General features: G+C 42.1%; 1 protein-coding gene across 1 annotated transcript in view; it reads left to right on the forward strand.

The window, feature by feature from the left end:
* Nucleotides 1-17970, forward strand: part of UTRN (utrophin) — a 534032-nt gene extending 516062 nt beyond the window's left edge. Inside the window, exons 73-75 of the mRNA XM_065401441.1 lie at nucleotides 7538-7646; nucleotides 9393-9479; nucleotides 17912-17970. Coding sequence (XP_065257513.1) covers nucleotides 7538-7646; nucleotides 9393-9479; nucleotides 17912-17970 — 255 coding nt within the window. The remainder of the gene's footprint in view (nucleotides 1-7537; nucleotides 7647-9392; nucleotides 9480-17911) is intronic.
* Nucleotides 17971-18322: the final 352 nt, after the last annotated feature.

Consider the following 18322-nt stretch of genomic DNA (forward strand, 5'->3'; position numbering starts at 1 on the left):
ACTGTGGTGGCTTGCTTAGCAAGTTCTCCTCTCATTCTCCTAGCCTTTCAGTTCGCTGTAGTTTTAGTGTTAGTCGTAGTTCTAGTTAGTTATTGGCGTTAATAGAGGTTAGCTGTTGGGAATGGGGGTTTATCTCCCCTTGGGGACTCGGGGCAGGCCTCAGTCCCAAGGGTTCAAACCCTGCAAGTCCTGCAGTAAGCCCAAGCCACTGGGCGACCCCCACGACGCTTGTCTAAAGTGTCTGGGGGAGGTGCACCAAGCCAATAGGTGCAGGATTTGTAAAGGGTTTCGTCCTAGAACAAAAAAGGAACCGGACTTCCATTTAAAGCAACTCCTTATGGAGGCGGAGCTGAGACCGCAATCCACCTTGGCGCAGCAAGACCCAGCACAAAGTTAATTGGCGCAGAGCGGTCTGGCATCCGTGGCAGAAGCAGCACTGCGGAAAGATGCTGGGCACAGAGACCAGCGCCACCGCCATTCCCCAGTGCTGAAGTCGGTGGGAACTGTCTGACCACGGTCCCATTCCCTGGCACCATGGAAGCAGGGTAGGAGCAGATTTCCGCCTTCGAGACTCACTCCTTCGGAGCTGGCCAATGGGGCGTGTCCCAGGGAGGAGCACCCGGCATCGAGAGCTTTGAAACCAGTACCGTCGACATCGGCCCCAAAAAGGGGACCGTTGAGTCTGGTGCCATTGGACTCCCCAAGCCATGTGGTGGAAGAGGTGGGGCTACCATCCACCCCAGACGCCTTTGAGGCCGCAAGGGATCTCATTGCCATGATGGCACCACGGTCCCTGGCCCTCCGCGACAAGCCTCCAACGCTGCCAAAGGCAGCACCATCCCAAGGCAAGCCAGCAATGTTGCGTCCGCCTGCATCTCCAAGGCACTGCTCGCCGGTATCGACAAGGAGGCACCAATCTGAGTCGCGGCACCGATCCATCTCACCACGCTGATTGGACTCGCAGCACCAGTTGGACTCGTGGCACCGCTCACCATCCCAGCACCAATCCCTGTCTTGGCAGCGGTCCTGTTCTCGGCACCGGTCAGGGTCTCAACCTTTTCGACAGGAAGGTCTATTCCACCAGGGGCTTACAGCTCTAGGATTGCTAATCAGTAGGCATCCTGAGCAGGTATAGCTTCAACTCCTGGAACTCCATGCTAAAATTTAGGGAGCTATTACCCTCATAAGAATGGCCATACTGGGTCAGACCAAAGGTCCATCAAGCCCAGTATCCTGTCTACCGACTGTGGCCAATGCCAGGTGCCCCAGAGGGAATGAACCTAACAGGTAATGATCAAGTGATCTCTCTCCTGCCATCCATCTCCACCCTCTGACAAACAGAGGCTAGGGACACCATTCCTTACCCATCCTGGCTAATAGCCATTAATGGCCTTAACCTCCATGAATGTATCTAGTTCTCTTTCTCGGAGTCCAGGAGGAGTTTGGGACTATTGTTGAGGAGGGCAAGGCGGTGGCGTGGACCTCTTTACAGGCCTCACTGGACGCTGCAGACTCAGCGGCGCGCACCTTGTCCTCCAGCATAACCATGAGGAGGAGCTCATGGCTGCAGGCCTCGGGTCTGCCGCCCGAGGTTCAGCAGACCCTCCAGGACCTGCCCTTTGATGGGGTGGGATTATTTGAGGCACAAACTGACTCCAGGCTACATAGCCTAAAAGACTCAAGGGCTACGCTGAAGTCGCTGCGGGTGCACACCCCGGCTACTCAGAGGAAATATTTTAAACTACAGCCCCCTCAATGTCCCTACCAACCTTGTCCTAGACAGGATTTTTCTAGGAAGTGCGGTAGGAATGGCAGGCGGAAGCCATCCCAGCCCTCGTCCACTCAGGGCCAGGTGTGCACCTCTTCGGGCTCCAAGCAGGCCTTTTGAAGGTGCGCCCAGGGACAGCATGTCAGACTATGGACCCGATCCTCAACTCTGTTTTCTGAACCGTCTATCCCACTTCTAGTGTGCTTGGTCCCAAATAACATCAGACCGCTGGGTTCTTCACACGGTAGAAGTGGACTATTCTCTCCAATTTTGCTTCTCCCCTCCCTTCTTACCCTCCCTTCCCCATCCATCTTCAGGGACCCTTCTCACGAGCAACTCCTTATCCAGGAGATGCGGGCGCTCCTCGACGCAGGGGCAGTGGAGGAGGTTCCTCAGGAGTTAAGGGACAAAGGATTCTACTCCCGTTATTTCCTAATCCCCAAAGCCAAAGGGGGTTTCAGACCCATTCTAGATCTGCGGGGTCTCAACAGATTCATGGTGAAGCTGAAGTTCCGCATGGTCTCCCTGAACTCAATCATCCCTTCTCTGGATCCGGGAGACTGGTTCGCCGCCTTCGATCTCCAGGACACACACTTTCATATATCCTGCTCACAGACGATACCTCAGGTTTGTGGACAATAACAACCACTTCCTGTTTATGCTTCTCCCCTTCGGCCTGTCCACAGCCCCTCGGGTATTCACCAAGTGCATATCAGTCGTTGCCGCCTTCCTTCGCCGGAGGCAGGTGCAGGTGTATCCGTAACTCAACGACTGGCTGCTCTGGGGGCACTCCAGGGACCAGGTAGAAGTGCAGATACATATCGTGAGGTCCATGTTCATCAGGCTGGGCCTTCTTCTCAACGAGAGCAAGTCGAATCCGATACCAACTCAAAGGGTAGAGTTTATCAGGGCAGTGCTGGACTCGGGTTGTGCCAGAGCATTCCTGCCAGAGACCCATTTTCTAACTATCTCGGACTCCATTCAAGGTCTCCGACGGTACCCTACCACCACAGCAAGAGCCTGCCTGAGACTATTCAGTCACATGACATCTTGTACATACATGGTACAACATGCCAGGATGCATCTCAGACCTCTCCAGATTTGGTTTGTGTCAGCGTACCGCCCGGGATGTGACAGTCTGGACTCTGTGGTCACTCTTCTGGGTCACGTCCTCCAGTTCATGGGCTGGTGGCTCAACTAACAAGACATGTCCCTGGTAATGGACGTGTCGGCGCTGGGGTGGGGCCCTCACCTGGGGGACCTTCAGACGCAGGGCCTCTGGTCTCAAGATGAGCTCTCACTCCACATCAACATCAAGGAGCTGAGAGTGGTTCAATTAGCGTGACAGACCTTCCAGGTCCACTTGAGTGGTTAATGTGCAGGAGTCATGACGGACAACACAACTGCAATGTTTTGCATAAACAAGCAGAGTGACACCCATTCCTTTCCCCTCTGTTAGGAAGCCCTTCAGCTGTGGGGGTTCTGCATTGTGCCAATTCAAGAAATTTGCAGGGTGGCGATGTGGTCCTCGGTGCACACATTTGCCACTCACTACACCATAACCCAGCATGCTAGAGACGATGCAGCCTTTGGCAGAGCAGTGCTCCAGTCTGTCGTTCCATAACTATGACCCCACCTCCGAGGTAGGGCTTAGGAGTCACCTAACTGGAATTGATATGAGCTAGCACTCAAAGAAGAAACGGTTACTCATCTTCTGTTGTTCTTGGAGATGTATTGCTCATATCCATTCCAGACCCACCCGCCTTCCCCTCTGTCAGAATAGCCGGCAAGAAAGAACTGAGGAAGCGCCAGGTCGGCAGGGTCATATATTGAGTTCCATAGAGGTGCCACTGCAGGGGGCTCCACAGCTGACCCGATGGGTGCTGCCAGTGGAAAAACTTTCAGACGACTGTGCACATGGCACACACACCTAATTGGAATGGATATGAACAACGCATCTCAAAGAACAACAGTTACAAGAAGGTGAGTAACCGTTTCTTCCTATCAGTGATCCATCTAGTCCAGTATCTTGAGATGACAGTGGCCATTACCTGGTGCTTCAGGGGAAGATTTTTTAAACTTCCTTTATAGATGGTTGTGCAGTAACATGCTTATCAGGGAAGTTTCTATTGAACTGCAGATAGTTAATAATTAGCCTGCATCCTAAAGTATGAGGTTTACATTCCTTAAAACTCTTTATTCTGTCCAATATAACTGTGGATATTCTTATTGTTCATATAATTATGTAATCCTTTTGGAATCCTCATAAGCTCTTTTTCTCAATAATATCATTTGGCAGTTAAGGTGAATTCTGTGTCGTGCAACAACAAAATTACTTGTAGCAGGTTTGCCTTTTAATTTTATTGTGTGTCCCCTGTTTCTTTCTGACTGGGTAAATGGAAGAGCACAATTCACCTTCACTCTACAATTCATTATTTTAAACTCATCTATCGTGTCACCTCTTCTCTGACCTAAATAGATCTAATTTCCCTTTGTCTTCATATGGGAGTCATTTGATGCTTCTAATCATCATGGCTGCCCTTTTCCAAGCCATTTCTCTTTCTGCTCTTGCCCTTCTTGAGGTGGGGTGGTCAGAACTGAGTGCCATATTCAAGGTGAAGGTGTACCACTGGTTTACATAACATTTTCCATAGTTTTGGTATGCCTTTCTAAACAAACGCCTAATATCTTCTTTGCTTTTTTACCCGCTACTACACACTAAACAGATGTTTTTAGTGAGTTGTCTACAATGACATCTTGGTCTTTTTCTTCAATGATTCACTTAGAACACATCCGTGTTTATGAATAATTCCAGTTGTACTTTCAAGAGTGCATTACTTTGCTTTGTTTTATGTGAAAGATCATTAATGCATTTATTATCACCACTGGTCCTAGTGTGGATCCTTGTTCCTATTAACCTTCTTCCATACTGACCATTTATTCCTACTTTGTTTTCTGTCTCTTAGCCAGTTTCTAATCCATGACAAACCTTTACCTTCAACGCTGTCCCTTCTTTCTTTTCTTGTGAGGGATTTTATCAAAGCTTTTTGAAAGTCCAAATAAATTTTATTTATTGCTTTTCCTTTAATTTTATTGACTTCCTTAAAGAAATCTGTTTTTAAAATATATGATTTAAGAGATCGTTTTTCACCGCTGATGAGATGGATGGTTAGCTGACTGTCACAATGTTTCTTTAAAATAATCACTAGTATTAGTCTGAAAATAGACTGTCCTATTTACAGTAATATTTTTTTTTTTTTGCCATCACTGCCATTTCTCATGATCTGTATGTTCCTGTCTTCTGTCAGCTGCAAGACCGTCTTTTCTTACTCAGCTGCCTGGTTACAGCGGGTAGCCTCATGATCGTTGTTTGGGTTAATAACCTGTCAATGAAAGCACTGATACTTTTTTCTCCAGTAGATGCAGAGTGGGTATCTCTACACACAGATGTGTGGGGAGAAAACTAATGAAACTTAAAAACTGTCCTGCCATAACCGTCTGATCTGTATTTGAGAGTGTTGAAGGAAATTCTTTAGGGAACAAATGTAGCAGAAATATGCATCACTCTCACATATATATTCACCTATTCCAGGCCACAATTCAGAGGTGAGCGTGCTATTTTTATTTTAGCAAGCCCAAAGGATTGGTAGCTATCACACAACGTTGTCATGTTTGTCTGTCTGATTATAGTGCCAAACATGGAGGTGAAACAGAACTGGCATGTGACAGGTTTGACACCGACATGCTAATTGTAAAGAAGAGAAATAAAAAGGCTATTTTCTTTTCCTTCTTCATCTCCTTTAGAAACTACAGCTTCCATGCCACACAAAAACAAGAGCCTGTTACTAGCGACATTACAAATCTGTGGTGGTTCTTTACTACTTGACTAATCTACTGAAGAGAGGTTTCATACAGGGCCTGATTCTGCACTATTGAAGTCAATGGGAGCTTGCCAGTTACTTCACTGGGCACAGGATTAGACCATAAGGAGGAACAGGGGTAGAGTACAGCTCCCCCTCTTTTTGCTAAAAGCAGAGAGATAGCTTCCCTTATTCTCTGACTAGTGGAGTAAGGATGTACCTAGCAGAGATATCTGAGGTGGGTGCAGGAGAAGGAAGTTGATGCCTGGCTGAGGTTTCCTGTGGCTCCTTGTCTTTCCCACCAGTAGGTGGACAAGCAACAGCAGCTGACAAGGGAAGAAGAGAGAGTTTCTTATCCACGTCCTAGCCTCTAAACCCTGCCAACTCACTCTGGAGGGAAGACAGTTGCATGGGGCATCTAATACAGAGGCCTATTTTAAGCGATAGGTTACATACCACAGTTGTTAGTTGTGCAATTTCATATTCGAGTTCCTTCAGAACTCTTGGGTGAATATCATCTGGTGCTGGTGATTTATTACTGTTTAATGTATCAATTTGTTCCAAGACCACCTATATTGACCCCTCAGTCTGGGACAGTTCTTCAGATTTGTCCTCTAAAAAGAATGGCTCAGGTATGGGGAATCTCCCTGACAGCCTCTGCATTGAAGACCGATGCAAAGACTTCATTTAACTTCTCCAAATGGTCTTGTCTTCTTTTAGTGCTCCTTTAGCAGCACCTCAGTTGTCCTGTGCCACCACTGATTGCTTGGCAGGCTCCCTGCTTCTGAAGTACTTCAAAACACTTTTGCTGTTAGTTTTTGTCTCTTTTGCTAGTTGCTCTTCAAATTCTTTTTTGGCCTGTCTAATTATACTTTTACACTTGCCGGAGATTTGTGCTTCTTTCTATTTTCCTCACTAGGATATGACTTCCAATTTTAAAGGATGTCTCTTTGTCTCTAACTGCTTCATTTACTCTTCTGTTTAGCCATGGTGGCATTTTTTTGGTCCTCCTAATGTTGTTGTATTTTTAATTTGGAGTATACCTTTAGTTTGAGCCTCTATGATGATGTTTTAAAAATGTTTCCCTGCAACTTGCAGGCCTTTCACTCTTGTGACTGTTCCTTTTAATTTCCATTTAGCTTGCTTCTTATTTTTGAGTGATTCCCCTTTTTGATGTTAAATGCTACTGTTTTGAATTTCTTTGGTATTTCTCCCCCTACAGAGAGGTTACATTTAACTACATTATGGTCGCTATTACCAAGCAGTTCAGCTATATTCATATCTACACACACGCGCGCACACATTTTTAAAAATGCACACTCCATGCATTTTAGAACAGGATATAACAAGCAGCTGAAGTTTGAAACTTCATTTGGACATAATTCTTATTGAAAACTAGTGTTTGCTTGACTTGGTGTATGGGGAGAATTTTATAAAGTTATAAGAGACTGAACAGTCCTAAGGTTTCCAAGATAATCTAATGGAAGACCCAAACCTCTTTGTAAGATCCCTTCCTGGCCTGACCTACGGGTTTGGGCAAGAAGAGTGGACTGTTTTGTGAAATGGCGATTGTTTCTCTATGGAACACATGCACGGCCAAACACTGCCTTAACGTGAGGGAGCTAATTGGAGGCTGATTATGACAACATTGAAAGGTCAAATCTTTTTTTATAAATTATTTTCCTAGAAGCTATATCTTCCTAAGATCAACCCACGTTTGAACAGAGGTGAGTGGGGGAGAATTAAAAGGAAACAAGAAATAACATGAGAAGAGAAAAGGAAGAAAAATGGATGACAATGATTAAAAAGGGAGCAACATACACACACACACGCAACTTGGTATATGTAATTTACATAAATTTCTGCATTACTATAATGATGGAATTTTTGTTTCTTAAACCTCTTTCAGCCTGAATCGGATTCCAGAGTTAATGGAGTCTCTTCCTGTGCTTCACCCCAGTATTCTGCTCACAGCTACTCACTTGATCAGGACGCCAGCTCACAGTTTCATCAGACAGGTTAGTACTTTGGTGGAATATTGTGCCATGTTTGTCTACAAATGGTTGCAATCAGTTTTACTGATGTGTGCCTGAAGTAGCAATATCAGTCCCATTATAAATTTGTAGCTAACACTGCTGGGTGCAAAGCTCACTGCAATTGATACTAAGAGTTTTCAGAACTGGGCATCATGAGAAGAAAAATATAGTGTGATTTGGGGAAAGAGGACTTGGTTTTTTTATCAGTAATGGATGACAGTCTATACTACTTGGTATAGAAGGGGAATTACTGACACAATCCCTTAATGCACCGAGGGAAGAATTAAATCCCATCGGACTGAAGGAACCTATAGCAGTGGTGTGCATCTCACATTATATGGATAGGCTGCAAAGCACTCTTTCTTTAAAGACAGCAAGTAGTATCATTTCCTGGTTCTAAATGCAATTCTGGGCATAATGAACCTCTTCAGCTTATAGTGACATTCTGATGAAAAAAGACTTTTATTTGTTAGGACTTCAGTGAGACTTAAGTTATGCAGGCCCTCTGCACATGGGTGAATCTTACCCTAAATGGGTATTTTAAACCTTACTCTATTGGAACCTCAATAATTTGCACGAATGACTGGGAAAACCTTCGCAGATAAACACTAAAAAAACAAGACTAATGCATCATACTTTATTCATTTATTTTAACAGTTGATGTACATTTTAATTACCATAGTATTATATAGATGTAGTACTACGTAGTGTTTTGTAAAAGTAACGGAGATATACTACTACAGGACTCTGGGTCCAATTTAGGACAGCACTGAAGCACGTGCTTAAATCCATCCCTACCAGGACAGCACTTAATTCAAATTCGCATTGACTTCAGTTGAACTTAAGCACGGGCTTAAAGCCCTTAATAGGGTTAAACTCCTGACTCAAGGCCTCAGTGATTAAATCTTTGCTAAGAGGGGAGAAACCACCACTCCTTGTGTGCAAATCATTGAACTATAGATAATCTGATTCCAATGCAGTGGAAACAATTAAAAAAAAATATTGACTTTTGTTTTTCATATTAAGGCATTTTCTTTCAGTATTAGCATAAAAAATGTAAATGTGACATGGAACTTTTGTCATGCTGTTTTCATAAATTGATAGATTTATATATGATGCTTTGTAATAACACTGCTAAAGTGAAGCAAACAGATTTCCCTAATCATTTCATTGGCTAAATTTAACAAGCCCTTTAAGAAACAAGCAAATGGCCTGAAAAACATTTGCACTGATGGGCTTGCTGATGCATATTGAACAAAGACTATCTGGAAGATAAATGTTTTTTGAAAAATCTCAGATTTGTTTGTTTTGGAAATGACATGACAAATTGTTTGAAAATAGAGCAGAATATCAAATGTGCAGCTGCCAAATATGCTTAACAAGATGAGAGAATAATTTATTTATTTTAACAGTAAGTTCTTACATTCTGCTTCATGTGGGCAATTTCCTTTGGTTAAATCTCAGGCACAGTGGTTAAGCCTTAATAATAGAAAAATGATATCAGTTGTAAATTGATAATTGAACTTCCACCTCCCCTCCTAATTCTCGCAATTATCAATGAGCAATTCCTGCACATTACATTACAAATGCTTCAAGTAGGGGGTTTCAGTTTAAATATAAAAGAGCATTTAGCTGGTAGGTTAGATGGGAATGACTTTCAGAATCTATTGTCTCTTTTTTTTTTCCCCCTTATTAAATTCATTGCTCATCTTGTTTTCATATCTGCAGATGACTTGTTAGGCCCACCTCATGATACCAGCACAGATCTAACAGATGTCATGGAACAAATCAACAACACATTTCCTACTTGCTGCTGTAAGTGTTAAGTATAGTGAAATCTGTCTCCCTCGTCCGTCCGTCCCCCCCCATTGTGTCTTTCTCCTTGTCATTCTCTGGAAACTTAACGCAGAGCAGTATAGATATGAGACCAAAGCTTATTTGCAAATAAGTCATATGCAGAATATTAACCAAAAAAAATGAAGCTTAACCTTGATAAGAACGTTTGCCAAGATGTGATGGCTGTGTAATCCTGTTCTTTGAAACTCTTTAACATACATAGCGAGTGATAAAATGAAGCCAAATGAAATCAGCCATCCTGTGTTTAAAAAAGAAAAAATATTCACTCTAATGTGGCCTACTTTAAGAAAAGCAGATTGCTTCAAACAGGATCTTCATTTGTGTCTAGAAGAAGAAATGGAGATTCTCTGCTGATGTAAATAGATAGTAAGAAATGGAGATTCTCTGCTGATGTAAATAGAGTTATGCTCACTCACACCAGCAGTAAATGTAGCCCCTGGAATTCTGGGTGCCAGAGATCTCTCTTGAATTTAGTGAGAGTTGGGGGGAAAATAGGAGCTGCAGGATTGGGTCCTTCACTGCACCACTGACCTCGCAGATCAGGAATCTGTGCAATTTTCTAGGCAGTGACTCCTCCTGATCAGGGGAACACCAACCTTAGATTGTACTTGCCCACAAGAAATGAACATGTTGTGACAAAGTTCCTCCTCTATCTTGGTGGGTCCTGCGCTTATTGGCAGATTTTCTTGCCTCAGAGATTCACCATGTGGGTTGGGGAACAGCCCAGAGACCTTCCCCTCTGGAAGAACCCACAGTCCAGGTCAATTGGGAGGTTTGAGGGGAACCCGGGCCCGCCCTCTACTCCGGGTTCCAGCCCAGGGCCCTGTGGACTGCAGCTGTCTATAGTGCCTCCTGTAACAGCTGCATGACAGCTACAACTCCCTGGGCTACTTCCCCATGGCCTCCTCCAAACACCTTCCTTATTCTCACCACAGGACCTTCCTCCTGGTGTCTGATAACGCTTGTGCTCCTCAGTCCTCCAGCAGCACACCCTCTCACTCTCAGCTCTTTGCGCCTCTTGCTCCCAGCTCCTCACACTCTCGTGCTACAAACTGAAGTGAGCTCCTTTTAAAACCCAGGTGCCCTGATTAGCCTGCCTTAATTGATTCTAGCAGCTTCTTCTTAATTGGCTCCAGGTGTCCTAATTAGCCTGCCTGCCTTAACTGGTTCTAGCAGGTTCCTGATTACTCTAGTGCAGCCCCTGCTGTGGTCACTCAGGGAACAGAAAACTACTCATCCAGTGACCAGTATATTTGCCCTCTACCAGACTCCTGTACCCCACTGGTCTGGGTCTGTCACAATGTTAATACACAGCACCTCCCTGCTTTAATTCACAGGCAATTAAAATATCTTCAAATAGATCAAATATAACCATATAAAATATTGAGAGACAGACATCAGGCATTGCCTCCTGAGCCTGACCAGATTGAGCCACGTAACTTCACCCAGGGAGAGCACCCTCTTTGGGTGGCGTTCCAGCATCGAGGGGTGAGGCTCAGTTGCCTTCCTTGGAAATCCTTCCCCCATGCCCCATGGAAAAGACACTCTGTTGACACGAAGGAAAGGCCTGGAGACTGGACCAGCCATGGGGAGAAGTAGGAAGGCTGGGGGTGGGGATGGAGAGAGAATCATGGTCTCTCTTTCAGTGCTGTGAAGGCTGTGAAGGCTCCCTAGAAAAGATGATACAGCTGGAGGCTCCTCAGACATCTGTGAGCGCTTTACAGCAGTTAATACATGTGTCTGCTGACCTCTCTTCCTATTGAGTGTCAATACATTCTCTGTTCACACAAGATTGAATACCTTTAGTTCTGCCAGCATTTTGTATATGCTATTGTTCTTAGCAGTGGGATGTTGCAGGGAGCTTGTGTTTATAATATGTAACAAATTTGTTTTCAGTATTAGCTAAGCAAGAGCAAAAACATCCATAAACGCTCGAAAAATCTTTGTAAAAACGCATCTTTGTAAAGCTTTGTTTTAAATGTCCACAAAGTAATCAGGATGGCCACTTAAAAAACCCTCAACTTTTTTTTTTTTTTATCTCTTATCCCTGCCAAAGAAGTCAGCTATTTGCTCACTGTTGTATTCCATTTCCCAAACTCTACTGAACCCTATTAAAACACTCCCTTTATCTCTCCTACACACTTTGCGTGTCTTTGAAGAATTGCATCAGAGAAAATGTATTTTACACGTTTTGAGAAAGCAAATTAGTATCTTGCAAAACATGGCTTGTTTCAACAGTCCCCTGAGGTCCTGAGTTAGTGCTAGATTACTGGCCACTATAGTGCATGTTAAGGGCCTAATTCTGAGAGGTGCTGTGCTCCAGGAACTCTCACTGAAGTCAGTTGGTAGTGCTGGTGCTCAGCGCTGCTCAGATTTGGCCAGAAGACTGTTTCTTTGTCACTGCAGTGAATGGAAAATGCAAAGAAAAAGTATCCCCTCCTCCCATGTTTTTTATTTTGCTTTTGTGAAGGCCTGTAATGCAATGGTGAAAGCAATATGGGGTTAGATCATGGTTGGACGTGTTCAGATCTACAGGGAATGGAAGGTTCTTTAGCTCCCTTGCATTCCTGTTCAAGAGACAGCCATAATCCCAGTCTGTGCTTTGCCTGAACAGGAGTGGAAAAATCTACTGCCCACAGCAACTCTAAACTCCATGTTCTTTCTACATTGGGGAGTAGTGGAGCTAAGCTTGTAATAGTGGTTCTGCATCCTATTAAAGGGTGCTCTCAGCCCCCACTCTGATATGAGTTTCCCTAGCACCACCAGAGCATTCCTCACAGAGTTAGTCACAGTCCTTCCAGCTGATGTGATACCTTCCTGTTGTCCCCCACATCTCTTCCCCCCGCACCGCCGCAGGATGCTGTTAGCCACAATATAACTCCTGGGGTTTACTAGTGGTAATGTCAGCCACTTTTGCCAAAGTCTCACCAGTAACCATTGCAAAGATCTTATTTGCTAACTAGTGCTGTTTGTTCAAAATAGAATTTCCTTTGAGAAATTCACTTTGAGAAATTCCTTCACTGCAGCCCAATCAGCTGTGCTTTTTTATGTTTCCCTTTCATGAAGCTAGAGTAGCCCCACTTAGATTAAACTTTACACCTGCTGTTTTATTTATAAACCTTATTTTAGGTCTCTCATTTAAAAGTACATCAGGCTAAGATTTGGTTTGTGAGCAGTAGGTCCAAAGGCTAATTCTTTTGCTCAACAGTGGTGCAAAATGGTTATGTTGTGGTTCTTACATACTGAGTAATCAAAAAGTCTGGAGCAGATTCAAATAAGTCGTGGGAGAGGGAGGTTTAAGACCATTCTAACTGTAAAGTAGTGTTCAGTTTTAAAAATTGAAGCATAGTAAAATATTCATCCTCATTAAGGAGTTTGGTTTCTTCTGCTATTTGGGGGAGAAGGGGTCAGATCAAGAGGGCAGGTAATTTAATGGTGAAACGCATCTAATGTGTATTATTCAGTGCGTGTTCCAGAATAACTTCTGCTATAAATGTTGGATGATGAGTTCTACTTATGATAAAAGTGTATGGGGGCTGTGTGCACATTTGATGAGTTGCATTGTCTCTTACAGCCACTAATGACAGCAATGGGTGAAGTGTAATGGCTTACTTTGCTGTTCTGTTGGGATGTCAGTTGTGAAACCGTCTATGAATCATAACCATTCAATTGATTATGGACCGATGCCCTCCTTTCCTCCCCTTGCTAATCCCGGTGAAGGAGGACCCAAGGAAGAGAGGGAACACTCGCCCTGCTCCCTTGCATCCAAATGAGCGAAGTGGTGGTTCTTCCAGCACCCCTCTGTCTTTCCTCCTACACCTTAATGAGCCTTAATTGTGCTCTTCAACTGCCCAGCAATTAATATAATTAGTTATTTATAGTGCTTTGAACTTTGCAATCAAAACATATAAATGCTAATTATTTCTTATTCATTATTGTTATGGCAATTTCTAAGAATCCCAAACATGGATTAGGGCTCCATTGTGGTAAGCATTGTACAGACAACTAGCACAGAAGCAGTACCTCCCTCAGGGATCTTACTTTCTAGGATTAAGATTAAGGGCTATCAAGCGATTAAAAAAATTAATCAAGATTAATCGAGCTATTAAACAATAAGAGAATACTATTTATTTAAATATTTTTGGATGTTTTCTACATTTTCAAATATATTGATTTCAGTTACAAAACAGAATACAAAGTGTACAGCACTCGCGTTATATTTTTATTACAAATATTTGCACTGTAAAAACCAAAAGAAATAATATTTTTCAATTCAGCTAGTACAAGTACTGTAGTGCATTCTCTTTATCATGAACGTTGAAATTACAAATGTAGAATTATGTACAAAAAACACTGCATTCAAAAATAAAACAATGTAAAACTTTAGAGCCTACAAGTCCACTCAGTCCTACTTCTTGTTCAGCCAATCACTCAGACAAACAGGTTTGTTTACATTTGCAGAAGATAATGCTGCCTACTTCTTGTTTACAATGTCACCTGAAAGTGAGAACAGGCTTTTGCATGGCACGGTTGTAGCCGGCATCGCAAGATATTTACATGCCAGATGCACTAAAGATTCATATGTCCCTTGATGCTTCAACCACCATTCCAGAGGACATGCGTCCATGCTGATGACGGGTTCTGCTTGATAATGATCCAAAGCAGTGCAGACTGACGTATATTCATTTTCATCATCTGAGTCAGATGCCACCAACAGAAGGTTGATTTTTCTTTTTTGGTAGTTCGGGTTCTCAACTTCGGAGTGTTGCTCTTCTAGGACTTCTGAAAGCATGCTCCACACCCCGTCCCTCTCAGATTTTGGAAGGCACTTCAGATTTTTAGAGCTACAGCACTCAACCCAAAGTATCTTTAGAAATCTCACATTGGTACCTGTTTTGTGTTTTGTCAGATCTGCAGCGAAAGTGTTCTTAAATCGAACAACATGTGGTGGGTCATCATCTGCGACTGCTATAACATGAAATATATGGCAGAATGCGGGTAAAATAGAGTCGGAGACATACAATTCTCCCCCAATGAGTTCAGTCACAAATTTATTAATGTATTATTTTTTTAACGAGCATCATCACCATAGAAGCATGTCCTCTGGAATGGTGACTGAAGCATGAAGGGGCTTATGAATGTTTAACATATCTGGCACGTAAATACCTTGCAATGCTGGCTACAAAAGTGCCAGGCAAAAGCCTGTTCTCACTTTCAGGTGACATTGTAAATAAGAAGTGGGCAGCATTATCTCTTATAAATGTAAACAAACTTGTTTGTCTTAGCAATTTGGCTGAACAAGAAGTAGGACTGAGTGGACTTGTAGGCTCTAAAGTTTTACATTGTTTTGTTTTTGAGTGCAGTTATGTAACCAAAAAAAATCTACATTTGTAAGTTGCACTTTTGTGATAGAGATTGCACTACAGTACTTGCATGAGCTGAATTGAAAAATACTATTTCTTTTATTTATCATTTTTACAGTGCAAATATTTGTAATAAAAATAATATAAAGTGAGCACTGTACACTTTGTATTCTGTGTTACAATTGAAATCCATATATTTGAAAATGTAGAACAGCATCCACAAATATTTAATAAATTTCAATTAGTATTCTATTAACAGTGCGATTAAAACTGTGATTGATTTTTTTTAATCTCAATTATTATTTTTAATTAATTGTGTGAGTTAACTGTGATTAATCGACAGCCCCGAATAAGATATTTAGTAATAGTACAGGTATTGTAATTATTTCTTAACTCAATTTGTTGTGGCTGAGTATTTCAGCATGTGTGACATGTGAGATGAGGCATTCTACAACTCATTGTAGAATGAGATAAGGACAAAGTGCCCTCTGTCATTTTGTAAGAGTGTAATGTGAGAGTACAGCCGGTTTTTAATAAGTAATTTCCCTGAGTTAAAGATTCAGTGAGGAGCCTGGGAGCAAACTCATGATAGCTGCAGTTTCAAAAAAATAAAACCTAATGGAAGCACAGTCCCTCAGAAGGCCTTCTGTAGTGAAATCTTACAATCCAAAATACAAAGCTTTCCCAACAGATTATATGTTGTAATGACATTAACTTGTCCATGGGACAATGATAAGGGTCCATTATCCTCAACAGATATGATGCTTTTGACCTTTTTCTGGAGTCAGGAAAACATTTGTTTTGTTTTTTTCCCCAGACTAGCTGTAAAGGAGGAAAATTAACTATGAAAAATAAGAATTCTTCTTTGAGTGTTGTATTCTACCACCATTTTTTTCCCTTTTGTCTCCTGGATCAGGTTTCATATAATTAGAGCTCAAGTTAAGGGCTTTTTATGACAAAAGAATGTCAGGTAACATACTTCAATAGCCATTTCATAAAGGTATATAGACCGTGACCACTACTGGAGGATTTATTGCAGCAAACAAGAATTGAGTTCCTCCAGACTAAAGCAGATTCCCCAAGCTACTATAATTAATGGGAGCCTTGTAATAGTGTGTTACTAGCCCAGCTCAAAGTCCTTTGTGCTTTACAAAGTTGAATCGACGTTGCTTATGTGGACTGAATGTACACGATGCTTCAGCAATCCCATCTTTTCAGTAATGTGGGGTATTAAATATCTTCTGCACTAACTGCCCCCAAGTCTGCTTCTATGAGCTACTGAGCATCTCCTACAAGTTGCTCAATCCCACCACTTTCCTGTAACTTCACTGGGAATTGAGGGCACTTAGGCCCAGAACCACAGGATTTAGGGGCCTAACTCTCACTTTAGGCATCTAGATGCAAAGTCTAGACACCTTGACATGCTCAAAACCCCTGCTAAGCTGCTGTCCCTAGATGTTCCTAAAATCCCATGGTCCCTAAATTTACACTGGTAAAGTCCTCTACGTGCCTACATTTCCACTGCTGGGCATGCGCACTGCTGCCTCACCCACCAGCACAGGTTCAGTTGTGCTGCTGTAAGCTCTCTAGCATAGATATAGCATTTATTTTCACAAAACCTCTGTGAGATAGTAAAGTTGTATTATCCTAATGTTACAAATGGGGAGCTGAGGCACAGAGAGCCTAAGCAACTAGCCCAAGATCACCAGGAAGTCTGTAGCAGATTAGGGAATTGAACTCAGGTCTCCCAAGTCCTAGGCTAGTGCCATAACCACTGGACTATCCTCACTCTTGGTAGAGCATTCTGTTTTTATTGGCTATCTGGTTTTGTGAAATGTCCACATTGGTATGAAATGTGCTCTGTACTAGTACACTGATGTGTTACACAGGAGCACAGGCCTGTACATACAGCTGTAATAGACTGGTATCTTTAAAATAGATAGATAAATACAAAGAGACCAAAAAGGGTGCAGTTTAGCCACAACCTCTGTCTTAACACTTGAGTTTACCAGCATGTACCAAAGGGGGGAAGTTGGTGAATACAATCTGTTCCAATTTGTTACAGACAAAGGGGTAGCTAGAGATTTTAATGACACTGACTTATTAACCTGTGACCTGTAACCTTATTAATGTGCTGCTAAACGGTTATTTTGTGAAAACACCGCTGACTGAGATTCCCCCCCCCCCCATTTCATTTTGGCTGTTTGTTCTCTAGCAATTTCTAAAAGACTTCCTGAAATGCATTCAGTTTAATACCTGGGGTTAGCTGTGGAATATAGCTCACTGCATATTTGCCAAGGATATTTCACAGACTCCTGTGTGTTTATTTGCGTGCTTCTTTCCCTCCCACACCCTGACCTTTACTCTTGCTCCTACGTTGTTGAGTCTCTCACTAACCTTCATTAATATGCTTTGTAAATCTTGCTAAATAGAGCACTGGCTCTTCTGTTAAAATGTATCCAAAGAAAATCAATTGGAAACAATTATTGTGGAACTTAACAGAGAGAGCATTATTGGGGTCCGGTCCTTTAGCATAACCCTAAGGAAGTTAGTGTACAAGTCCATATAGCCTTTGATTCCTAAGGGATCATCAGTTGTTGTTATGGTTGCACTCATTGTTAACTATTTGGATAGTTCACTCAGTATTTATAATATTTATATTATTACTCTTAACTGAATCCAGATTGCTCTAGAATGACTCACATTTATTGTTCACACTACCGTAATGCAGCAATCTTAAATATTGTACAGATATATAAGACACAAAGTGTTAACTGTCAGCAACTCAGATGCTCATTGTTTACAATGATGTGATAAATTAGAGTAATTATGATGCTAAGAAAATTATGCCTTGGCCCTCAAAGCACCATTCAGCTCTTTTACATTTTATGAAGTTCAAATATGAAATTTTCCTCTCCTTGTGTTGCAAATATTCTCTGAATACAATAATATTTAACTCACGCACTATTCTGTACTTTTGCATTTTAACTTTTTTTTTTTTTTTTTTTTTTTTTTTTTTTTTTACAGCAAGTCTCGCTGGCAGACCGCAGGTATGGTACATGTTGCATGGTGCAGTCTTTCAGTAGTGTTAATGTAATACAGGCAGAAGAGCTCCTTTCGTTTTGTAACAAATTATTGGCTTTCAGGTATACACATTCGGCTGACAAAAAGAAAGCAAACTAATTTGATTTAAATGCTACTGATTTTTTGTATCAGTAATTCAAAAACAGATGCCACTTTTTTTCTTTGATGGAATGTTTGCTAATAAAACTTCAGTAATTCCTGTTATAAATTGCAGAAACATAACAAAAATAGCATATGCTGTAAATATATATACTAATTACATGAGAAAGTAATACCATATGTCTATAAATAACAGAAATAGTCTAATTTTCATGGCTTCTTCCAAATTAGCATAATTTCTGAAGGGGATAAATT

Source organism: Emys orbicularis, chromosome 3, assembly GCF_028017835.1.
Source record: "Emys orbicularis isolate rEmyOrb1 chromosome 3, rEmyOrb1.hap1, whole genome shotgun sequence".
NCBI classification, from domain to species: Eukaryota; Metazoa; Chordata; order Testudines; family Emydidae; genus Emys; species Emys orbicularis.